Source organism: Ambystoma mexicanum, chromosome 5q (genome assembly GCF_040938575.1).
Source record: "Ambystoma mexicanum isolate Mex_15411 chromosome 5q, UKY_AmexF1_1, whole genome shotgun sequence".
NCBI lineage: Eukaryota > Metazoa > Chordata > Amphibia > Caudata > Ambystomatidae > Ambystoma > Ambystoma mexicanum.
The window spans coordinates 669,572,937-669,594,238 of NC_090933.1; the positions used below are offsets into that span (position 1 = coordinate 669,572,937).

Below are 21,302 nucleotides of genomic sequence, written 5' to 3' on the forward strand. Positions count from 1 at the left end.
ATTAGCAACACATGTCTGGGGAGAACCTGGAGCGAAGAGGTCATACACCTAGAGACTCACTGTGAAACCCAAAAGAGAGCTAATTTCTCTTGTGTTGAAGTCATTTTCCTGCTCTCTCTTGCTTAACCCTCAGAAAACCCAGAGCACTTGTGAGCAAGGAAAGAACTGGGTGAAGTTTTCAGGTTCTGTGGGAAAAGATTTTTCAAAAACACCGGATTATACATCCTTTTCTTTTATAAAGAATTATATGGAACAGCACAGGTTGAGAAATCATACAAAGGGGATACCCTCTTTTGTGTTTCCATTTCTTTGAGTTGGCCCTATCATCCAATTACCTGCAATACATCTTTATCTTATTATAAAAATGTCTTGGTTCTGTGTTGATCCTACTCTGCTTTCTGACAATAGACAACTAATATTTAGGGGGTCAACAAAACCAATGAAAAGACCTGAAACTAGATGTTTGTATGGTGGCAATGGATTTAATGACGAGGTGAAAGTTTTCCAGACAGGACATACAAGTTCTGTGAGGGTCTGCCATTGAGAACCATTCACTGTATTCAAGTTCAGTGAAACATACAACAAAATTACAGAATGTTTAAAACTGGTTATAATCTCTATGCCAATTTTTAAAAAACAAAGTTCACCATCCCCCACCACCCTGCCCTTGCCCATATTAGTTTCCTACATGCCTACGGCTCTCCAGATAAATTGGACCACTGAAAGCTCGATCATCACTGACAGTGTTGCAGGTCTACTTTAAGATGACTTGCAGATGCATTATACGGCATCCTTAATTAAGGACTTCAACCATTTCATCCTTAATTTGGACTAGCGTGTGCAAAGAAAAAGTAATTTACGGTTTCAATATACAAAAAACACAAGAGGAAACACTTGAGTCCACTTGTCTAGGAAAATAAGCACATACCAGGAAAGGCACATAGCAAATAAAAACACTGTCTAAGAAAGTCAGACGTGAGGCGTTGAACAGAAAACGGGAGACCATATATACGGACTGGTGCAAAGCATGAGTGCATGGGGGGATGGTCTTGCTAGCTAGCTACTGATTTTATTGCGCAAGGTACACCTCATATTTTGGAGAAACGTTGTCAGGACCTGACTGCAATACAGGTATAAGTAGGGAAAACAAACAGTACTTATGTTGGTAATGCGCCATCAGATAAGCACTTTCAGATCATGAAAAAGGGCATGTTACTCCAATACATATGTGCATGTGAAGAAAAAACTGAAACTTACCATTTGTTAATCTATCAAAAAGAAAGACATCAAAATTCCATTTCCCAGCTTTCTCTAGCATACACTAAAACAAAAGAAAAGGTTACAGGTCAAGATTCACGCAATAAAAGCCATCTGCTTTCCCGCCCACCTTCCCATACGTTGTGTAGCTTCGAAACATTGTGAGCACATTCTTGCAATGTTTAGTCGCATAATGCATGCGCTTATAAAGCCAAATCAAATTCAGAAAGTATATATAAAAAATTAACCATGTATTAACCATGTGGGTTTAATAAAAAAAAGTGTTATGAGGATTCCAAGCTGGCGGTGCACCTGTAAACACTGCGGCGCCGAGCTCCTGACCCGCAAGTGAGTTCAAGCTCCAAAACAGCATATCAAGCCCTCCCCAGGAGTTATCAACAACTGCAATCGGTGTTGGGACAGACAAGGAGTCTGAGGTCCACAACAGTGGGAGCCCAGAGACCCCGACTCCGTGGGATGTAGGATGAGAGGAGCTGCAAAGCACCGCTCTGCCTGTCGCAGGAAGGCCGACTGCCGATCCGCTGTCCCACGTCAGTCGGACCTACAATAAAGGTGAAGCTACGCAAGCGTCCTGACAACAGAGAGGTGAGTCTACGAGAAAAGGTGGCGCTCGGGAGCCCGATTCCTGCTCACAAGGCAACCGGTCCAAGCCAAGAAGGACTCTGGGACGCCCCGCAAGCCCCTCCGATCACCTCTACCCAATGCCAAAGCGGACCAACAAGCAAGGACGCTGCCCTGCCGGTTAGCAAAGCAACGGCGACCCAGAATCCAGGAGCGCTACCCCCTCCAGGTACACTGGGTAACGGATCTGACAGGACAGGAAGAGGAGGAACCCCCAGCAAATCATCAGGTGACACGGGGGACCGACCACACAACGCACAAAGACGAGAGGGATGGGAGCACCCTGGTCACCAGTCCGCAATATCAGAGCGGTAAACTCTATGGGCGCAGACCGCTCAGCACACCTCTCCAATACGTGCCGATCCTAAGGAGCAGCCCACAACCTCGGGCGAAAGACCCAACGGCTTCACGCTCACAAGTGCCCGCGCTCCAACCTAGACTGGCAGGGGGCCAGGTGGCCAAGTAAGGAAATAAGCACAACGAGGGACATGGCACATACAACAATAGCCGGGAAATCCTCATCGGCACACCTTCACCATCCTTTCCCTTCACTCTCTGGCCGGCATCCCTTGGCCCTCCTCCTACCCCCACCTGTGAGGCTAAGAACCTCGGGGTCATCTTTTACTCCACCCTTTCCTTCTCCGCCCACATCTCTGAGGTCTTTAAAAAGTCACATTTCTGACGGCACCTCTTGAGAGGTACTCTACCTTTCCTCTCCTTCCCCCAGAAGCTCATGGTATCCCAAGCTCTGGTTCTCTCTAGCTTGGACTATTGTAACAGCCTCTTTCTAAATCTACCTGCCTCTACTCTCCGCCCTCTGCAACTAATCCAGAACAGGACTGCAAGACTTGTCCTTGGCCTCAAGCCCTGGGATTGTATCTCTCCAGCTCTGAAATCTCTCCACTGGCTCCCAGTGGATGCAAGGATTAAATTCAAAACCCTCTGCATTGTCCACAAGGCTTTCTGGGGCCTGGGTCCAAAATACCTTCAGCTATCCCTCCGCAAATACCTCCCCTCTCGACCTCTCCGCTCCTCTACCTCCATCTCCCTCAGGGTCAGTTTTTCAAATAAACGAGCTGGGGGTAGATCTCTGTCTTCAGCTGGGGCCTCCCTCTGGAAAAGCATCCCTGCCACTCTAAAACTTGAGAACCATCTCCGGTTCCAGAAGCACCTCAAGACCTTGCTCTTTTCTTCTGCCATCGCTCCCCCTCTCCCCTGCTGATCTGTTCTCTTGGCAACGTGCACCTGGCCCTCATCTGTCCTTCGGCCCAGGTACCTGCTCACCCTGCCACCCTCCCGCATTGCCTCCGGGCCAGCCCTTGCACTGGGGTCTGTATCTGTACCCATACAGCCCCCCTTTTTCTTCCTGCACTTATCAGACCTACCTTGTCTGCTACCTTAAACCTAGCACTTGCAAATTGCTGGCTGCATTACCACCGTTTGTTGCCTTTATTATTTATTTATTGTTATTTATGTTTCTCCTCTGCTTTGCAATTTCCACTTCTCCCTCCTTCGATGCACTTTTCCCCTCCCCCCTCTCCCATGCACTTGCGCGTTCTCAATGTCACTGGGCCTAGTAAGATCACTATTTTGTTCTCCACTGTTCCCCTCCCTTGCCTTGTCGCGCTCTGAAACACTTGTGTACGAGCGTGATAGTAATAGAATATCAATTAATCAATCAAAAAGATCACTGCAGCTGGCCAAAAACAAATGGACACTCTGAGGGAAGACTTGGCCGAGGGAATTCAGGAAATAAGAAGAGACATCAACAAAATAGTGGAGCGGGTGAACAACAATGAGCGTGCCTTACAGGAACTAACAGAAGATGCAAGGAAAGCCAACATCCTCCTGGAAACCCTGGTGGCGGCCACCCACAACCTCGAACTGCAAATGAAAAACAACTCATCTCCAAAAATCCATTGGGCAGAAAGGAGAACGCTGAAAGCCCTAATGGGGGTGCAGACAAAGCAAAACCCGGAGAAACAACACCGCCAAGACAGCTCGCCTGGGGAGGGCTCAAGCTAAGCTAAGCGCCGTGCTTAAACGATAAACAGATGTTGGGACTATGGACCCAGCGGGGATGGAGGGGAGGAAAGGTCATTGGAATGGGATGGGGAAATCCTGCGTGGGGCAACTCTGGGGGTTCCTTAGGGTTCAACTCTCAAGAACACAATTCGAGAGGGGCCAAGAGACAGTTGAACCCACCCCAGTTGGGGGTGGTGGAGGAGGTGGGGGGGAATAGGGGCAGAGGGAGGAGGGTAAAGCAGGATCCGGGAACAATTGACACCAGAGGGGAGAGATCCCATCAGGGAGTAGAAAGGAATCAAAGGGGCATCTTCGAAACAACAAGGGGTAACTTTCAATCAGCACAAACCCGAAGGAATAAGAATGGATAGCACTGAAAAACTGAAATTCTATCACTAAACGTCAATGTGTTAAACTCTCCAATCAAAAGGAATATAGTGGAAAGATACATGAGAAGGGAACAACAGCATATAGTCACACTGCAAGAAACCCACATTCAAACCCAGGATTCACGCTGAATAAAATTTTGAGCATACACGAGAATCATTCAGGACACGCAAGCTGACAAAAAAGGGTGCGTGTTTGTTTATTATTTATTATGCGCGCCAGACCCGAGGGTATCAGGGCGCAGGAAGTAAGAAGTCTTGAAGCTTAGTACAAAGGTTACATGGTTACAATAGTTGCGATAATGAATAACATCTAAACTAACAAATGTGGGATATAAGGTACATACAATAAAACAGAAGTAAAGAATATACAGACAGTCTACATACAAGCAGATATAAGCAGTTATTTACAGAAGTAATCAAATTCTAAAAAGGTTCATTTCTCATCGTTTTCTAGGAGCCAATTGATCATATTTTGCCTGAGTTTAGCAAAAGTTTGGTCCATTCTAAGTGGTATGGGTAGTGAATTCCACAGCTGGGCTGCTTTGACTGGGAAACTAGAGCCACCAATGGTGGATAATTTAAAGTGGTGCACCTGAAGGCAGTTGGAGTTCATTTGTCTCGTGGGTCTATTAGAAGTTTTTCTAGAGATTCCATCTATCAGATAGCATGCTGCTTTTTATTTAGGCATTTGTGGATAAGGATTGCAGTTTTTAGTCAGATTTTCTCATATGTGGATAGCCAATTATGTTTTCTTCTTGTTTCAGAAATATGTTCTTTCCTAGAGATACTGAGAGCAGCTCTAAGGGCATTGTTTTGGAGTATCTGTATTTTATTAATAATGTATTTGTTGGCACCAATGTATAAGGCGTTGCAGTAGTCGAGTTTGGATAAAATAAGGGCTCTCGTTAAGGTCATGCAACTGTTGGATGATAGGAATTGTTTGCAAGCTCTAGTTAATTTACATGAAGAGGCTAGGGAGTTTACCTGTTTATTGAAGGTTAAGGTGGAATCTAAGTAAAAACCTAGCGTTTTTATTTTTTTTTAGCTTCCTTAATAGAGTTCCCATCAATGATAAGTGATGAATAATCAGTGCTCAATCTGGTAAGAAGAGATGCAGCTCCCAGGATGAGGACGGTTTTATCATCGTTCAGGCAGAGGCCATGGGTAGCCATCCATGCCTGAACAATGCTGTAATTTCCATTCACCTAGGCCAAATCCTTGTCATAATCTCCAGCAAGTAGTAGGAGGATCTGAGTATCATCTCCATAATTGGTGTAGGTGATACCCAGATGATCAAGATCATCAAGCAGGGGCTTGGTGAATATATTGTACAGAGTTGGATAGACACATGATCCTTGGGGCACTCCACAAGTGATGGGAATAGGGTCCGCAGCTGCAGATGGTGAGAAGACCCTCATAGTTCGGTTACTAAGGAAGGATTGTATCCATGCTATAGCCTCTCTGGAAAAATGGGCAGCTGAGTCCAGGTGACTGCATAAGACTTTGTGGTCCACTAAGTCGAATGCCGCCAACAGGTCAAGGAGGAGGAGTAATGCTAGTTTCCCATTATCTGTTAGTTTGTCTATTTGAGCTTTAAGATCAATAAGTGCCATGTAATGGCCGGAAACCAGATTGGCGAGAAACTAGGAGTTGGTTGGATTCTAAGAAGCTCTGGATTTGGACATTTGCTACCTTATCTTAGATTTTCAACAGGAATGGCACTGTGGTGATGGGCCTGTAGTTAGTAGTAATAGCAGGGTCTAATGTTTGCTTCTTAAGGAGTGGGAGTACCAAGGATTCCTTGAGGTTGCTAGGAATAGTGTCCGATGTGAAGGATGCATTGATAAATTTAGTAATAAACAGTGCTAGATCCCTAGCAGCGTCCTTAATTAGTTGTGCTGGGCATTGGTCTCCCTTACAATTAGATGGTTTAAGACTCAGTATAACTTTCTCAACCTCTTTAGTGGAGACTTTGGAAAAGTTAAATTGGGAGAGGTGTTTCGTTTTGGGCTGAAGTATTTTGTTAGAAGGTGTCGAAGTTAGTGAAGCTTATTATTGTGCAATTTTATTCTGAAGGTTAGAGACTTTGTTGACTAAAGGCATGCTGAATATCGGAGCACCATGTCTTGTCTTTGACACAGTTGTCTTGGGTTGTGAAAGGAGTTTCTAGTTCTTTTAAAATCGTAAAGAGCTCCTTCATAATAGAGTTTGCTTGTGTGATTCTGTTATTGTAGGATTCTTGTTTTGCCAAAAGGATATCCTTCTTGTATTGGGGTGAGATATTGATTAAGTTTAATTTGTTTTCTGTGGTAGGATGTACTTTCCAGGCCGTTTCACACTATAGCTAATCTTAGATTTTTCAAATGGGGGTAAACCAATTGTTAAGATGGCTTTTGTGTTTACTATTTCTTAGTTTTAGTGGGGCAATGTTATTAAGAGTTGTGTTCATAACTTTGTTGTATTCTTCGACTAAGAGGCTGGGGTCAGACTTATCAGGTAGAGAATTGAGCGTGCGAAGGATATAGGAGAGGAGTTTGTCAATGGTGATATTTATCTTGTTTCTGGTTAATGTAGGTGGGGCAATAGGTAACTGTGAGGTAAGTCTTAGTTGATTAAGTGAAAGATATCAGGTGATGGTCTGTCCACATTTGGGGTGAGATAGTATTGATATATACATTGCAGTTGTGATTGTGTTGATAGCATTAAAGGACGGGCTTGACTTGTCCATTACGAAAAAGGAAAGGGACGACCAGGGGTGATACATAGCAGTAGTACTGGAAGGGAGGGAAGCGGCCTACATAGTGGCAACAGTTTATGCACCCAACACTGGCCAAGACGCATTCCTCCAAAAAGCCCTCACTTGCTTAGAGAAGTTTGCGAAATCACACATTATACTAACAGAGGACTTTCACATGGCCTGGGAGCCGACAATCGACAGGAGTAAGACCCCCCCAGGGACCACAGGAGACCTTGAGCGGAAACTCCAGGACCTCGCACTAATCGACACATGGATAGTGTTGGAAGGGGACAGGGAGGGCAATACCTTCTATTCGCACGCACACCGGTCACACTTAAGGATCGACTACACCCGGCTCTCCAGAGCCTTGCTAGGGAAAGCAATTGACATCATATTGGGTACAATCATACTTTCAGACCATGCTCCAATAACCCTCACATTACAAAGAAGCCGAGGCCCACCGGGCCTGGGGAGGTGGCGGTACCCAGCCCTGCTCTTTAAAGATGTAACATTAGCCTGAGAAGTAACAGAAGCAGCAGAGGAATTCATTGAGAATAATTAAGTTGAGGATTCCACCCCTCAGACATGGTGGGACACCTTCAAGGCAAAAATAAGAGGGAGAATCATAGCGATAAAAGCAAGAAGAGATGGGGAGCTGAGGCTGGAAGAAGCCCAACTAGAGGATAAACTCAAGGATATAATGGCTAAAATGGGCTCGGCACAGACCCCAGCCATTAAAAGGGAATACAGGTCGATACGAGGGCAGCTAGACCTCATACAAACAAGGGCGGCAGAACGCAACTTGCTGCGCCTTTGGCAAAAATACGATGTCAAAGCTAACAAGTCAGTCCACCTTCTTGCCAGAATGTTGAGGAAGGAAGAAAAGAACAAAATAATCCTAAAAATTAAAGTTGAAGGAGGGCTAACTAGCACTAACAATAAGAACATTGAAAGGGAGGCTCATGCACTTTTACACCAAACTATACAGCTCGAACAATCCTTCACCGACACGCCAGGAAGCTCATTTAAACAAAATTGAGCTGCAACAAATATCAAAGGAGAGGGAAGCCCTGGAAGGGGAGATCACACAAGACGAGGTCAGGGCCGCAATAAACTCCCTACCCATGAACAAATCCCCGGCACCGGATGGCTTTGTAGCTGAAATTTAGAAAACCCACAAAGAAACCCTAACACTGCATCTCACAAACTTATTTAACCACAGAGTGACCAAAGCCCTACCTAAATCAATGAAGAGGCAAAGGTGATCTTAACACCCAAAAAAAGCAAAGATCCAACAGACTGCAAGTCCTACCGCCCCATTGCTTTAATAAATGTTGATGCAAAAATTCATACGAAAATCTTAACCTCCAGACTAGAATGGATTATCCCTAAAATAGTTCAAGACGACCAGTCAGGCTTCATTAGAGGCAGACACAGAGAGGAGACAAAGTGAGAAGAATTGCACACCTAATCGAGAAGACCCATAAGAGGGGAATCCCAACTTTTCTCGTGGCAGTGGACGCAGAAAAAGCTTTCAATTGAGTCGAGTGGGGATTCCTCTTTGCAACTGTGCTCAAAATGGGATTTGGGCCCAAATTTCAGGGCCAAGTCAGGGCCAACTATCAACACCCGCTCCTCCGGCTCTCCATAAACGGGCTAATCTCAGATCCTGTAGTGGTCAGGAGAGGCACGAAGCAGGGATGTCTGCTGTCCCCCATACTATACGCATTACACCTAGAACCCTTTCTAGCAGCCATAAAATCCAACAAAGACATGATAGGAATAACTTTTAGGAGGGGGGGGCAGCCACAAAATCGCCGTTTACGCTGATGACATGCTCTTGACTGTGGCCCAACCGGAGATCTCCCTGGAGGCGGTACACACAGAACACACTCCTATCGGTGCAGTAGCCGGATTGAAAGTGAACATAAACAACTCTGAAATCTTAAATCTCACCCTTACTACCAAGGCAGAACACAATCTCAAAAAGATCTTCCAGTATAGGTGGGCAGATAAAGCCATAAAGTACCTAGGGATCAAACTGGCCAAATCAGTGGGTGACCTTTACCAAGAAAACTACCCTCCACTCCTGGAGAAGCTTAAATCTAAATTGATTGACTGGGGCCCTCTGACAATAAAATGGATGGGGGGCATTAATGTCCTAAAAATGGTGGCACTCTCACAACTACTCTACTATTTTATGGCCCTCCCGATCCGCATTCCCCCAGCCTTTTTTCAGGTCCCCTGAGAGAATAGCCGCCAAAGTAATGAGAACCTCAACAGCCCGTCGGGGGATGGGGGAACTGGACTTTAGGGTCTACTATACGACCACCCAAACGAGGGGCATCAGAGACTGGCAAAAGGACGACCGGGGGAAAATATGAAGACCCATGGACAGGGCGGTAGCAGGGGAGGCTTGGAGGGAATCCTGTGGAAACCCAAAGCAGACAGACCGGCGCAAATGTATAGTAGCTCAATCCTATCAGCCATAGGAGATGCATGGGGCTACACAGTAAAAAGGTCACACATGACCACCTACCCTTCCCCATATACATCCCTGTTTGAAAACCCGCAGTTCACCCCAGGACACAAAACTCCCACATTTGAGGCCTGGCAATGAGGGGGATGCCAGAGGGTTAGTGACATATTCAACGGAGACCAGGTTAAAGTTTTGGAGTAATGCAAGGCTGATTTCGGCCTGGGGGAAAAGCATAGGTACAGCTATGCTCAGCTGAGGCACTGGCTACTACACCCCTCCATGAAAGAAGCTGTTATCCATCAACTAACCCCATTCGAGAAGTTCCTAAACACAGACCGAGGACAGGAAAGTGATTGCACCAATATACAAACACATAAAAGGCAGAGGACACCCCTCTCCCCCCCTGACCAAAGCATATATGAATAAATGGCAAGAGGCCACGGGATGCACTATAGAGGAAATGGAGTGGACAAAACTGTGGGCGCAACTGCCTGAATTATCGAGTTCCCTCCAAGTCAGAGAGATATGGCTGAAACTAATATTTCAGTGGCACTTAACACCGGTCAGGCTGGCTACACAGAATATACCCGAAGACTTCACAACTTTGCTGGATGGAATGTGGCGGGGAGGGTACGTGGAGCCACATATGGTGGGAATGCCCAAAAATTGACAGCTACTGGAGGGGTATCCAGGAAGTAATAGAGCAGGTCGTAGGGGTCAAGAGTAGAGGGAACAGGGGGCTAGCAATGATAGAACTCAACAGGGTCCTACAGGACATTGCTTCAAAGCCAAACCGCAAACTCAACGTTATCATGATGGCAGTTGCTTTGGTTTTGGCGCGGAAGTAGAAGGCAAGAGATCTACCACAGGCCCACGAATGGGTAGAGAAAATCTGGTGATACGTTGCCATGGAATGGCTCACATATTCAATACAAGGGGAGCACAATAGATTCAGCACTGCCTGGTCAAGTTAAGGGAGGGTGCACGCCGAGCATGGTGCCTTAAGTCTATGAGCCTCCTGGGAGTAATAGACACCCCAGGGGAAGGCGAACTATTAAAGACTTACTTTGGTGAACTAACACGAACAAGACCGAAAGGAGACCTCCAACACCAAACCAAAATAACTCCAAGGAGCGGTGCCAGATCAAGGACGGTACTCGGATGAAATGGGAGCGGGGGGACGGACGTGAAACCATGTTGGACATTTTATTGTTAAAAAACTGCAAATAAAAACTTATTGGAAGAAAAAAAAATGTTACACCCCTCTAATTACCATTTTCCGGAGTTATCTTTCATTGTCACATACTTCTAATATTTCCAGCAGGCAGTCAAACAAAAGTAAACGCCATACATACTTTTTAAAACCTTAGCCCATCCAGATAATGTTGGCATTTATTAGCAATGAGTGGATGTGCCTCAAGCTAAGCCCAATCTCCCCCTAAATGATTATCTAACAAATCTGAATGGGATGAATATTTCATAATGAGGTGCCGCAATAGGCAGGCTATTGAGTCATATGTCAATCTGTAAACGATACAGAATAAGAAATTACTTACCCTTGGTAATGGTCTTTACGATGGATGTTTCTCCCACATATTCCTCACCATTGGTATATCCAATATCGTGCTAGCAGCTTTGGAAACATCTTACAGCAGAGGGCGCTGTGCGTCAACTAAATGTCCCTCTGTGGCTTCCATCCCACTCTCAACCAGAATGTTGACACTGGTATAAACAGTATGCACCGCGCCCATTGCATCAGTTCATGCCCCCCCACCCTTTATGCACAGACGTCTCGTAGGCCCCCAAACACCCAGATGTTTCGAAGAGGATGTTTGAAAACAATGGAAATTTGCACTAAGATAGAGGGGTAGGTTGGGAGGGCAATGAGGAATGCGTGGGAGGAACATCCATCAGAAAGATTACTATCAGGGGTAAGTAATTTGTTCTTCTAATGGATTGTGTCCTCCCACGTATTCCTTATATTATATAGACTCGCATAGCAATATGTACCAGGAGGTGGGAAAGGAGAATATATTTCTGATTTATGCAGAGTAGAACAAGTTTCCGAAACTTTGACTCCTGACCAGATAGAGAATCCAGGCAGAAATGCTTGGTAAAGGTATCCAGTGAGGACCAAGTTGCAGCACTACAAATGTCCTGCACTGGTACGCCTATCTGAAGAGCAGCAGAAGTAGCCACACCTCTAATGGAATGTGCCCTCAAACTATCAGGGACATCCTTGTCCGCCAAGTTGTAGCATTCAGGGATACGCACAATAATCCATCGGGATAGAGATAGGGTCTGTTTCGTAACAGCCTGACCCAGTCTATGGCCAGTATATCCAACAAAGATTTAGTCGTCCAGTCTTAACGGTTGATGTAAAAACTCAGGGTCAAACCCGTTGTAGCCCCTCTTCACCCTTGGAAGGATGCAGATAAAAAGGCAGGTAGTATGCTATTTTGTGCTAGGTAAAAGTCAGACACCGCTTTAGGCAGAAATGAGGGACGAACCCTCAAAATCATCTTCTCCTTATAAAAAGGTAGTAAACAGTGGTTTATTAGATCCTACTTCTCTAACCTTCTCCACTTCCAATCTTCCCACCCTCGCCGAATCTTTCTAACTTTGACCCGCCTCCTCTCTCCTCCTACCCCCAACCACTCCATTGCCTCTCCTCCATCACCCACTGACTTCGCAAACTTCTTCTCCTCTAAGATACCCGCCTTATGCCAAAAATTATAAGTTACTCACTGTAGATACTCTTAGTACATAGTCCCCTTTCCTCCATACTGTATGGGCTTCCCTTCTAAGGGACGGGAGACGGAACCTTTTTTCACCAGAAAAAAACCTTCTTCCCCTTTAAATTCAGAGGCATGCGGAGGCGCGGCCCAGGGAGCATGTGCTGCCCTGACTCCACCCTCCGGCGCCACACCTCAGTCCCCATTAACGCGTCAACAATATATCTAACATTGCCTAATGACACCAGTATTAGGGGGAAGGTTGGTGGGACGTATGGAGGAAAGGGGACTATGGACTAAGAGTATGTTAGTCACTACGATGAGTAACTTATAATTACTCTTACGTCCCGTCCCCTTTCCTCCATACTGTATGGGCGATTACAACTGATTGTAGCCCCAGGGTGGAGAGGAGACCCTCCTTAAGCGAAGAGGTTCCTAAGAACCGCCTGCCCGTAAGCGGCATCAGATCTAGAGCCGGCATCCAAACAGTAATGCTTGTCGAAAGCTGAGAGAGAGGCCCAAGTGGCCGCCCTGCTTATGACTTACCAAGGGACATGGCATTGGTAATCGATAGCCTGGCCTCGAGCCGCCAACCCTGATGAACAGGAAATCCGACTTGCAGAAGCCCTTGGTCCTGTCCAAGTAGAATTTTAGGGCATGCCGGACATCCAGGCAATGCAGCACTCTCTGTGCTTCGTCCTTGGGATCGGGAAAGAACATAGGAAGGACCATTTCCACATTCAAGTGAAATGCAGATGGAACCTTGGGTAGAAATGCCAGGTGTGTCCGCATGACTACCTTGTCCTTGTGAAAGGTGGTATATGGTTCTGAGGCGACCAGTGCCTGAATCTCGCTGACTCTGCGAGCCGAGGTAAGCCCGACTAGTAAGGCTGTCTTGATGGTGACCAGCCTAATGTCCACGGAAGCCATTGGCCCGAATGGTTTGTGCGCCAGGGCACCCAAGACAATATTAAGGTCCCACACAGGGTGCGGTTTCTTGATCGGCGGGTAGTGAAAGGGGCCCCTAGGGGTCCCTCGCGATATGGAAACAAGGCAATAACCATACACGAAAGGATGCGCCAGACACGAGGTTCAAATTCCCAATGCTAGGGTTTATTGCAAGCAAAAATAGTCCCAATTGGCCAACTGTGGTCTTACGCCCCGCGACGTGGGTTTTCTAGACCTCGAGGGACGCAAAATAGCGAATTACGTACATCAGTTACATTTATACAAAATGCATATCATACAATCAGCTATGTCATGTTTAACACCCTCCTTTATTAAGTTTCTTTGAACTCGGGATGACGATGGACATTTCCGACGGGTATGACAATTATGACACTTTCGATGTCTATTCTAGTAACAATGTGCAATTAGAAAGTGCGGAGGCATCTTCTAGTTGTTGAACAGAACACGGTGGTTCTGTTCTTGGAAGCAAGCTGCACACGGGGGAAGAGTCACATTCCAAGCTTTACTATCTATGAGGTACTATTCGTGTCCTGGGAGCCGACACGCTCTAAAGGGTTTTGCAAAGGGGGGCCGTAAGAAGAGCATAATTCAAGCCTTTAGCTGCTTTATTCTAACATATTCTACCACAGTACGAGACTGGCTGGCAGCTGTGAAATGATTAAATACCCTGTAGCTCTCCCTCAAGGCTACAGAGAGGGAGCGTGGGCATTCCTTTCTGGGCTACTCATGAGGAGTTTCAACGAACTCCTCAGTGCCGCGACCTTGCCCTTTCATATTCAGACAACAATGTTAACAGTTGAGCAGAGTAAGCAGAATTTGCAAGAATTGCAAGCTGCAAAGCAGTTTTAGACAGAAAGCAATAAGCAATGGTTAACAAGCAAAATGGCGATTCTTGCTACGTTTAAAATGGCCGCTTGTTGGTCAAGCATAGCAGTCTGTATTTCTATAATTCGGTGCATAAGACGGTTGGCCTTCGGCCATCAAGTTACGTCTGTCATTCAAATGAAGGGTATTCACTTTTCCAGATTGACAGTAGAGCGTAGCGAGACCCATCAGATGTTTCTTGACGATAGGGGTGGAGGAGGAAAACATGCCTTCCTCCGAGTTCCTGTAAGCCACAATGGCTGCAAGGTAAGTACGTCAGGTGTCGACCTGTACTCCCGAATGAGCGAGGTGTGCCAAAAAGGAGAGCATGTTGTCCAAAAAGCAAGCCAAGCGGTCAATTCCCTTGTAGTCTGCCCAGTGGCAGAACCTGGTCCATTTGCTCCTGTACTGGGCCCTGGTGGCTTTGCTCCTGGCGCCTTGTATGATTTCCAGATTGGCCTGTGAGAGGCTGAAGTGCCGAAGCTTTACCTGCTCAGGTACCACGCTGTGAGGGTTAGTTTCCTTGGAGCAGGGTGGATGATTCTGCCCTCCCTGCTGTGCCAGAAGATGTGAGGGCCCGTTGGAAGGTGTATGGGTGGTACCTCTGAGAGGCTGAGGAGCTCCGAAAACTATGGCCTGGCCAGCCACTATGGAGCTATCAGAATGATGAGTCGGTGAGACTACTTGATCTTGCAAATTACCCTGTGGATCAGGGGAGTGGGCAGAAAGGCATGGGCTTTCATGCCGGACCACTGTAGGTGAAATGCTTCGCCCAGCAAGCCGAGGCCCTGCCCGGATGCGAACTGGGGACATTTCTTGTTGTGCCAGGTGGCAATGAGATCCACCTGGGGGTGACCCCACCTGTTGAAGATCTCCTGAGTAACGAAGTCGTTTAGCTGCCACTCATAATTGTCCACTCCCAGTCTGCGGAGCCTGTCTGCCTCCAGGTTGGATTCCCCCGGGAGGTGGACTGCCGAGAGGTAAATTTCGTTTTCCAAAGCCCAGTCCCACATGCTGATCGCCAGTCTGCACAGATGAGGGGATATGGTGCCTCCCTGATTGTTGACATAGTACATGTTGGTCGAGTTGTCGGTCTGGATGAGGACAACCGTGCCCCTGAGAAGTGGGAGGAATGCTCTGAGCGCTAGCCAGATGGCGTTCAGCTCCAACCAGTTGATGTGATATTCCTGCTCCTACCGAGTCCAGGTGCTGTGGACCGAGAGATCGTCCAGGGTGGCTTCCCAGCCCTCGGACGAGGAGTCTGCGGTGATGGTGGTCTGCGGAAGGGGCGGCCGGAAGGGCTTGCCCGTCCGTAGGTTGCAGTACATGGACCACCAAGTTAGGTCCAGGTGGAGAGATGGCGGAACGTTCATCATCTCGGATTGTGAGCCCCGCTCCTGATTCCATTAGGCCGCAAGCTGAATCCTTCTCATCCTTAGTCTCGTGTGTGGCACGGTTAACAGAACCGCCGCTAGTAGACCCAGGAGAACTGCCTCCGGAGACATAGCCCTGACGAGCCAGTCGTCGAGGTATGGGTAGATGTGGAGGCCCTGCGCTGAGGAGCATGGTCTTTGGAAGAATGGACAAGGACTTTGCCGTTTGTGAGCTGTTCTTCTTGTCCAGCTCTTTGTCCGTAGAGGAGTGGAAGAGGTCCCCACCCCCCATCTTGAACGGCAGATCTAGGATGCGCTCATGGATGTCCGGGTTGAATTTAGTCACCCAGTGCCAGGCCGTGCGCCTCATGTCCATGGCAATGCAGATGGCACGGCCCGAGGTATCGGTATGCGTTACTGTGGATTCCATGAGGTTGTGCGCCACGAGCTTGGCCTCACCTAGCCCCACCTTAAAGCGAGATTGGCATTGGGAGGGGAGTTCCGGGAGGAAGTCTGCAATTTCCCGCCATAACCGTTGGTTAATGGCAGCCAGCATGGCCTCTGCGTTGGCCTGACGCAGGTGCAAGGAGGTGTTGAAGTAGATCGTCTTGCCGTAAGCCTCCAAGATCATCTCCTCCTTGCCTAGCAGCGCCGCAGAGGAGGAGGCTGAGGACGCCTGAGGCTTTGAGTATAGTGATGCTGCAGCGATCACCGAGTAGTGTGGCTGAGGATGGGTCGAGAGCAAGAGTGTATCCCCCTCCATCCGCCTGTACTGCACTGAGTGGGGCTTGCGCCAACCCTTCTTGGCCAGGGAGACTACATCGGTTTGCAGTGGAATCCCCGTGTTGGCAGAGGGGCGTCTTGTGAGGACTTCAGCCAGAACCCCTTCTGCCGGTTGTTCGACCTCGCGCTGAGGGAGGCCCAGGTACTCCTCCAGGCCAGCAAGAGGTTCATGGAAGTTCCTAGCTGAGGATGGCATGTCCGGATCCTCCTCTTCTGCCGTGTCCTGCGGATCCGGAGGAGGATGGGTAGATGGAGCCGGAGGCTGGTGTACAGAGATTGCAACTGGAGGCTGAGGAGGTGGTTGCACCAGGGTCAGCGAGCCCGATGGAGGCGTCTGTGGTGCCGTTAGCATGGCAGGGAGGACTTCCCTGACTGTCATTGAGAATAGCCCCCATCTGCGGAGACCTCATGAGGCTGAGGAATTTGTCGAAGAGCACCTCCTCACTGGCCTAATTTATTTTTAAATTTGTTTATTGGCATTTAACAATGTTGTTGCTGTAGTTTGGCATAGAGATATACATCATTAAGGATGGTGTGTATTTCGTGGGAGAACATCCATATTAACATTAACATTAATAACTAACAAATTAACAATTCAACAGTAACTGTCTCCGAGTGTTTCATTCGTTACGGTGGCCCAGAATGTCCGTTCAGGGGGGATCAGGTTAGCTGGTGATAGGGGGGGAGAGGGGGTTAGAGCTAGAAGGAACTTGGTGAGGTGAAGGCCGGTTGCTCTTGGGGTTCGATGACATTGATCGTGGGATCAGGTGCCCTGGGTTTATTTCCTTCATGGGGGCTTATCATCCGAGGGATGAGACAGGGATCCTATGAGTTCTTTCCAGGCCGCTAGGGTCGTGCTCGAGGCGTCCGTTGATCTAGTTACGCTGTCTTCCCAAGCCCTTGTTTCAGCCTGTGTCCAGCGTTCTAATTCCCTGTGCCATATTTTTTGTTGGGGCCCTGCAGGTTTTTTCCAGGACATTGCGATGGTTCTTTTGGCCAGTATGCACATGATATCCATTAGTTTGACTAGGTGTTTAAGTTTGGCTGGTCTGGAGTACGTTCCTAATAGGCATTCGTCCGGAGTCCATTTGTATATCGTGGACCCGGCTTTCTCGCTTGTCTGTTGTACGGTGGTCCATAGGGCTTGTGTTCTGGTGCACGACCAAAACAGGTGGATCAGATCCGCATTATCCGCCCCGCACCAGGTGCAGTGAGAGTGCGGTGATTTGGTGAGCTTCGCTAGCCTGGATGGGGTTAAGTATGTCCGATGTAGGAGGTTCAGTTGGATGTGTCTAAATCTGTGGTTCCTGGAGACTGTTCTAGGATGCTCTAGGGCCCTTTCCCACTCCCCGTTCGTTATCTCCCGGCCCAAGTCCGCTTCCCATCTGCTTTTCAGGTCGGCGCTGCGTGGGTTAGGGATGTCACTCAGTTGGGCGTAGATTTGGGACACGGGTTTCCCCCCCTCGCCCAGGTTATACAATAATGTAATTAGGGGGTTTGAGTCTGGTTCCTCTGGCCATGTTGCCCATTTATTTCGTGCTGTGGTTCGTATCCTATGATACCAAAGGAACTGGCCTGTGGGCACTCCAGCCTCTTCGCGTAGTCTATCAAATTCCTTGAAGATGCCGTCAGCGTATAGGTCACCCCATGTGTATATCCCTTTCCTTTCCCAGTATCTGAGGTGTTGTAGATCAGAGTCGGAACTGCATAGATCCGAAATTAACGGTATGTCCGGAGAGTATTGGTGTCTTGCGTGGGCGAGTGTTTCTGCCCTGCGCCAAACTTTACGTCCTAAAGCTACTATAAGGGGGGCATTTTGCACCAGGTGGCTGGGAGCCCAGATAAGTTCCCTCAAGTGAATTGGAGAGATCAAGGACTGGAGCAGGGGAGTTTCAGATGTGACGTCATCAGCCAACCATTTGGACACGAAGGTAAGTTGTGCTGCCAAATAATATTTTTCCAGGTTTGGGAGTTGGATTCCCCCCCGGTCGTACGGGAGGACCAAGGTGGTGAGCGCTATTTTGCGCCTTCCTTTCCCCCATAGAAAATCGCGGAGTATCCCTTCTAGGAGGCGGAAGAAAGAGGTGTTAATATAATAGTGAATGTTTTGAAACTTGTACAGGAATCTAGGAAGGACGATCATTTTAATTATTGAGGCTCTACCCATCATGGACAGGGGGAGTTTTGCCCAAAAGTTCATGGATTTTCTCAAGGCAGGGATTGCTGCCTTTGTATTGCGTTCGTGCGTCAATGCCGGGGAGTGTGTCACATGTATGCCCAGGTATTTGAAAGTGGTGGTCTCCCATTGTACCCCCAGGGAAGGGAGTTCCGATGCGTTTTTGTTCCTGAGGCCCGCCAGAGGGAAGAGGCAGGACTTTGCCTTGCTAAATTGTATGCCTGAGTATTTCGCAAAGTTGTCTAAAACGTCCAGTATTGTGGGTACATTGTTGTGTGGGTCCCTGACGTACAGTAGTACGTCGTCTGCATAGAGTGAGATGATGTGATCCTCTCCCCCCAAGCGTATCCCGGCATCAAAAAATTGCTTCCGAAAGTAGATGGCAATAGGCTCTAGTCCTAATACATAGAGCATGGGGGATAGTGGGCATCCCTGTCTAGTACCCCTGCATATGTTCCAGGCGTCAGATATGTATTTTCCGGTTTTCACCCTAGCCTTGGGTTCCGTGTAGAGAATCCTGACCCATCTAATGAATCCCGGCCCAAAGCCAAAAGTTTCTAGAACCGCTACAAGCCACTCCCAATATATCGAATCAAATGCCTTGATGGCATCTAGGGATAGCAGTGCACATGGGTCTGCGAGGTCCTGCGTTTGGTTTATAACCTGTTGCAGCCTACGTAAGTTCATGGCCGTGTTGCGGCTTGGTATAAAGCCGCACTGATCGCCGTGCACGATTTCTCCTATGACTCTGGCCAGTCTCTTTGCTAATATTGTCGTCAAAATTTTTACATCATAATTAAGCATGGCTATTGGGCGGTAAGAGCCACAATCATCGGTGGGTTTATTGGGTTTAAGGATCGGGACCAAGAGGGTCTCTCTCATACTGTCAGGGAGCCGTCCTCTCTCGTATGCCTCTCGGAAAACCTCGTGCAGTAACGGTGTAAGGGACCTTTCATATGTTTTATAAAATTCGGCGGGTAGCCCATCACTGCCAGGGGTTTTGCCGGCGGCCAGTGCTTTGATCGCCTCAGTTATGTCGTCCGTGGTGATATCTACCTCCAGGGCCTCAGTTTGTTCTGGGGTCAATCTAGGGAGGCCTATTTCCTCTAGGGTATCTGTAATCTGTTCCTGGGGAACTTGGTCTGTGTGGGAGTATAGGCGCTCATAGTAGCGCTTGAAGGTGTTATTAATGTCCTGTTGTGTGTGGAATTTGTTGCCGTCTTCGTCCTGTATCGTGGTGATGTTGTGTCGTGGGTGTTCTTTCTTGCACAGCCAGGCCAGCAGCCTGCTTGGCCTATCAGCCTCTGTGTGTGCCCTATTAGTCTTGGTGGCGTAATCAAATTTGGTTAGTCTATCCCATGCCAGTGAGCATTTGGTTCTAAGTGTTTTGAGGGTGTCTTCTCTTTGGTGTGTGTTCACCGGGGCCGTCTCCGATTGCTCAATCTCTCGTTCCCAATGGTCTAATTCCACCCGAAGCTGTTTTTTGATGCCGCCAGCTTTAGCTATAATTTCCCCCCTGGTTGTCACCTTCAGGGCATCCCACATTGTGCTCAAGTATTTGACACTTCCGGTGTTTACTTCTATGAAGTTATCTATAAAGTCCTGTAGTTCTTCCCTGAACACTAAGTCACCCAGGGCGTCTGACGGCATCCTCCACATGGGTATAGGGGTTCTAGGGCCAGCGTGATTCCATTCTATTAAGAGTGGTGAATGGTCCGAGATAGTTCTCCCTAGGAATTTTGCGTCGTCTATCTGTGATAGGTATTCTTTGCTCACAAAGAGATAATCCAATCTCGTATGAAGATCATGTGGGGAGGAGTAGAATGAGTATCCCCGGGCGTCTGGGTGTTGTTCCCTCCATGTGTCGGCCAGGTCTAATCCATCTATTATTAAGGACAGGGCCACAGTTGCTGTTGAGGGACCCTTCGGGTGGGGCTGGGACCTATCAAGTGTGGGGTCTCGTACACAATTACCAACAGGGTAGCGGAGACTGCTGGAGCTGCTGTGTACCCAGTCCGTATGGACGCATGGGAACGCTGCCCAGCGCATATGAAGAGTAGACCAAGGCCACGTACCTGGTTGTGACCAGTCCCTTCTCGACATTCGTTCTTTGACGAATTCGTGGAATGGCGTCGGACGGGTGTTCCTGATTGGCGCAGTGGCCATTTTGTCAAGCTGCCTGCCACGTGCCTGCGGCCTGATGCCCAGCCGGCTGGGTCCAGGCCTCGTCTAAGACTCTCACATGTGGATCACTGGGCCTACCCTGCTCCTCGGGTCTCAGCCTGGTAGGTGCGATACCCTCGACCTGGGTCGGGGGGGGGGATTCGGTAGAGCTATGTATAGGTGCCCCTTGGAACGTATTTCTGGTATTAGGGTGCAGCCCGTCGGATGTCTTGCCGGTGTCTTGCAGAAACGGGATGCACAATGGGAACTTTAAAATAAGAACCCTGTTCCGGCAAGCCTTTAAAGATGGCTAACACCGCTAGATAACCCTTCGCAGTGGAAACCAGCCGCCCTCGATTGGCCAAATGTAGTAAGAAAGAACACCAAAGGTGTATCACAAGAAAACAAATCAATGTCATTATCTCTACACCAGCTGCAAAACTTGTTCCATCGACAGCAGTACAGAGTTTTAGATGCTGGCATTCTGGCCGAAAGCAACACCTCCATTACGTCTTCCAGGAGGTCCCAATCTCTGTATCTCAACCTCTCAGAAACAGGTGTGAGGGTTCAGGCTTCTGATTTTTGGGTGGAGAAGGGGACCACTTTGGGTGAGCAGGTCCGCTCTTTGAGGAAGGAGAATTGGAGGGCAGTTGGACATGTCCAGAAGTTCCGGGTACCACGTCCTCCTGGCCCAGTCCGGAGCAATCAGG

At 48.0% G+C, this 21,302-nt stretch overlaps 1 protein-coding gene across 2 annotated transcripts in view; it reads right to left on the bottom strand.

Annotated features, from left to right (window-relative positions):
• PDE7A (phosphodiesterase 7A) overlaps positions 1-21,302 on the bottom strand; it is a 1,871,135-nt gene that overhangs the window by 928,656 nt on the left and 921,177 nt on the right. For both annotated transcript variants that reach the window (XM_069621123.1, XM_069621122.1), the window contains one exon: positions 1,258-1,321. In XM_069621123.1, the coding sequence (XP_069477224.1) occupies positions 1,258-1,321 (64 nt within the window). The remainder of the gene's footprint in view (positions 1-1,257; positions 1,322-21,302) is intronic.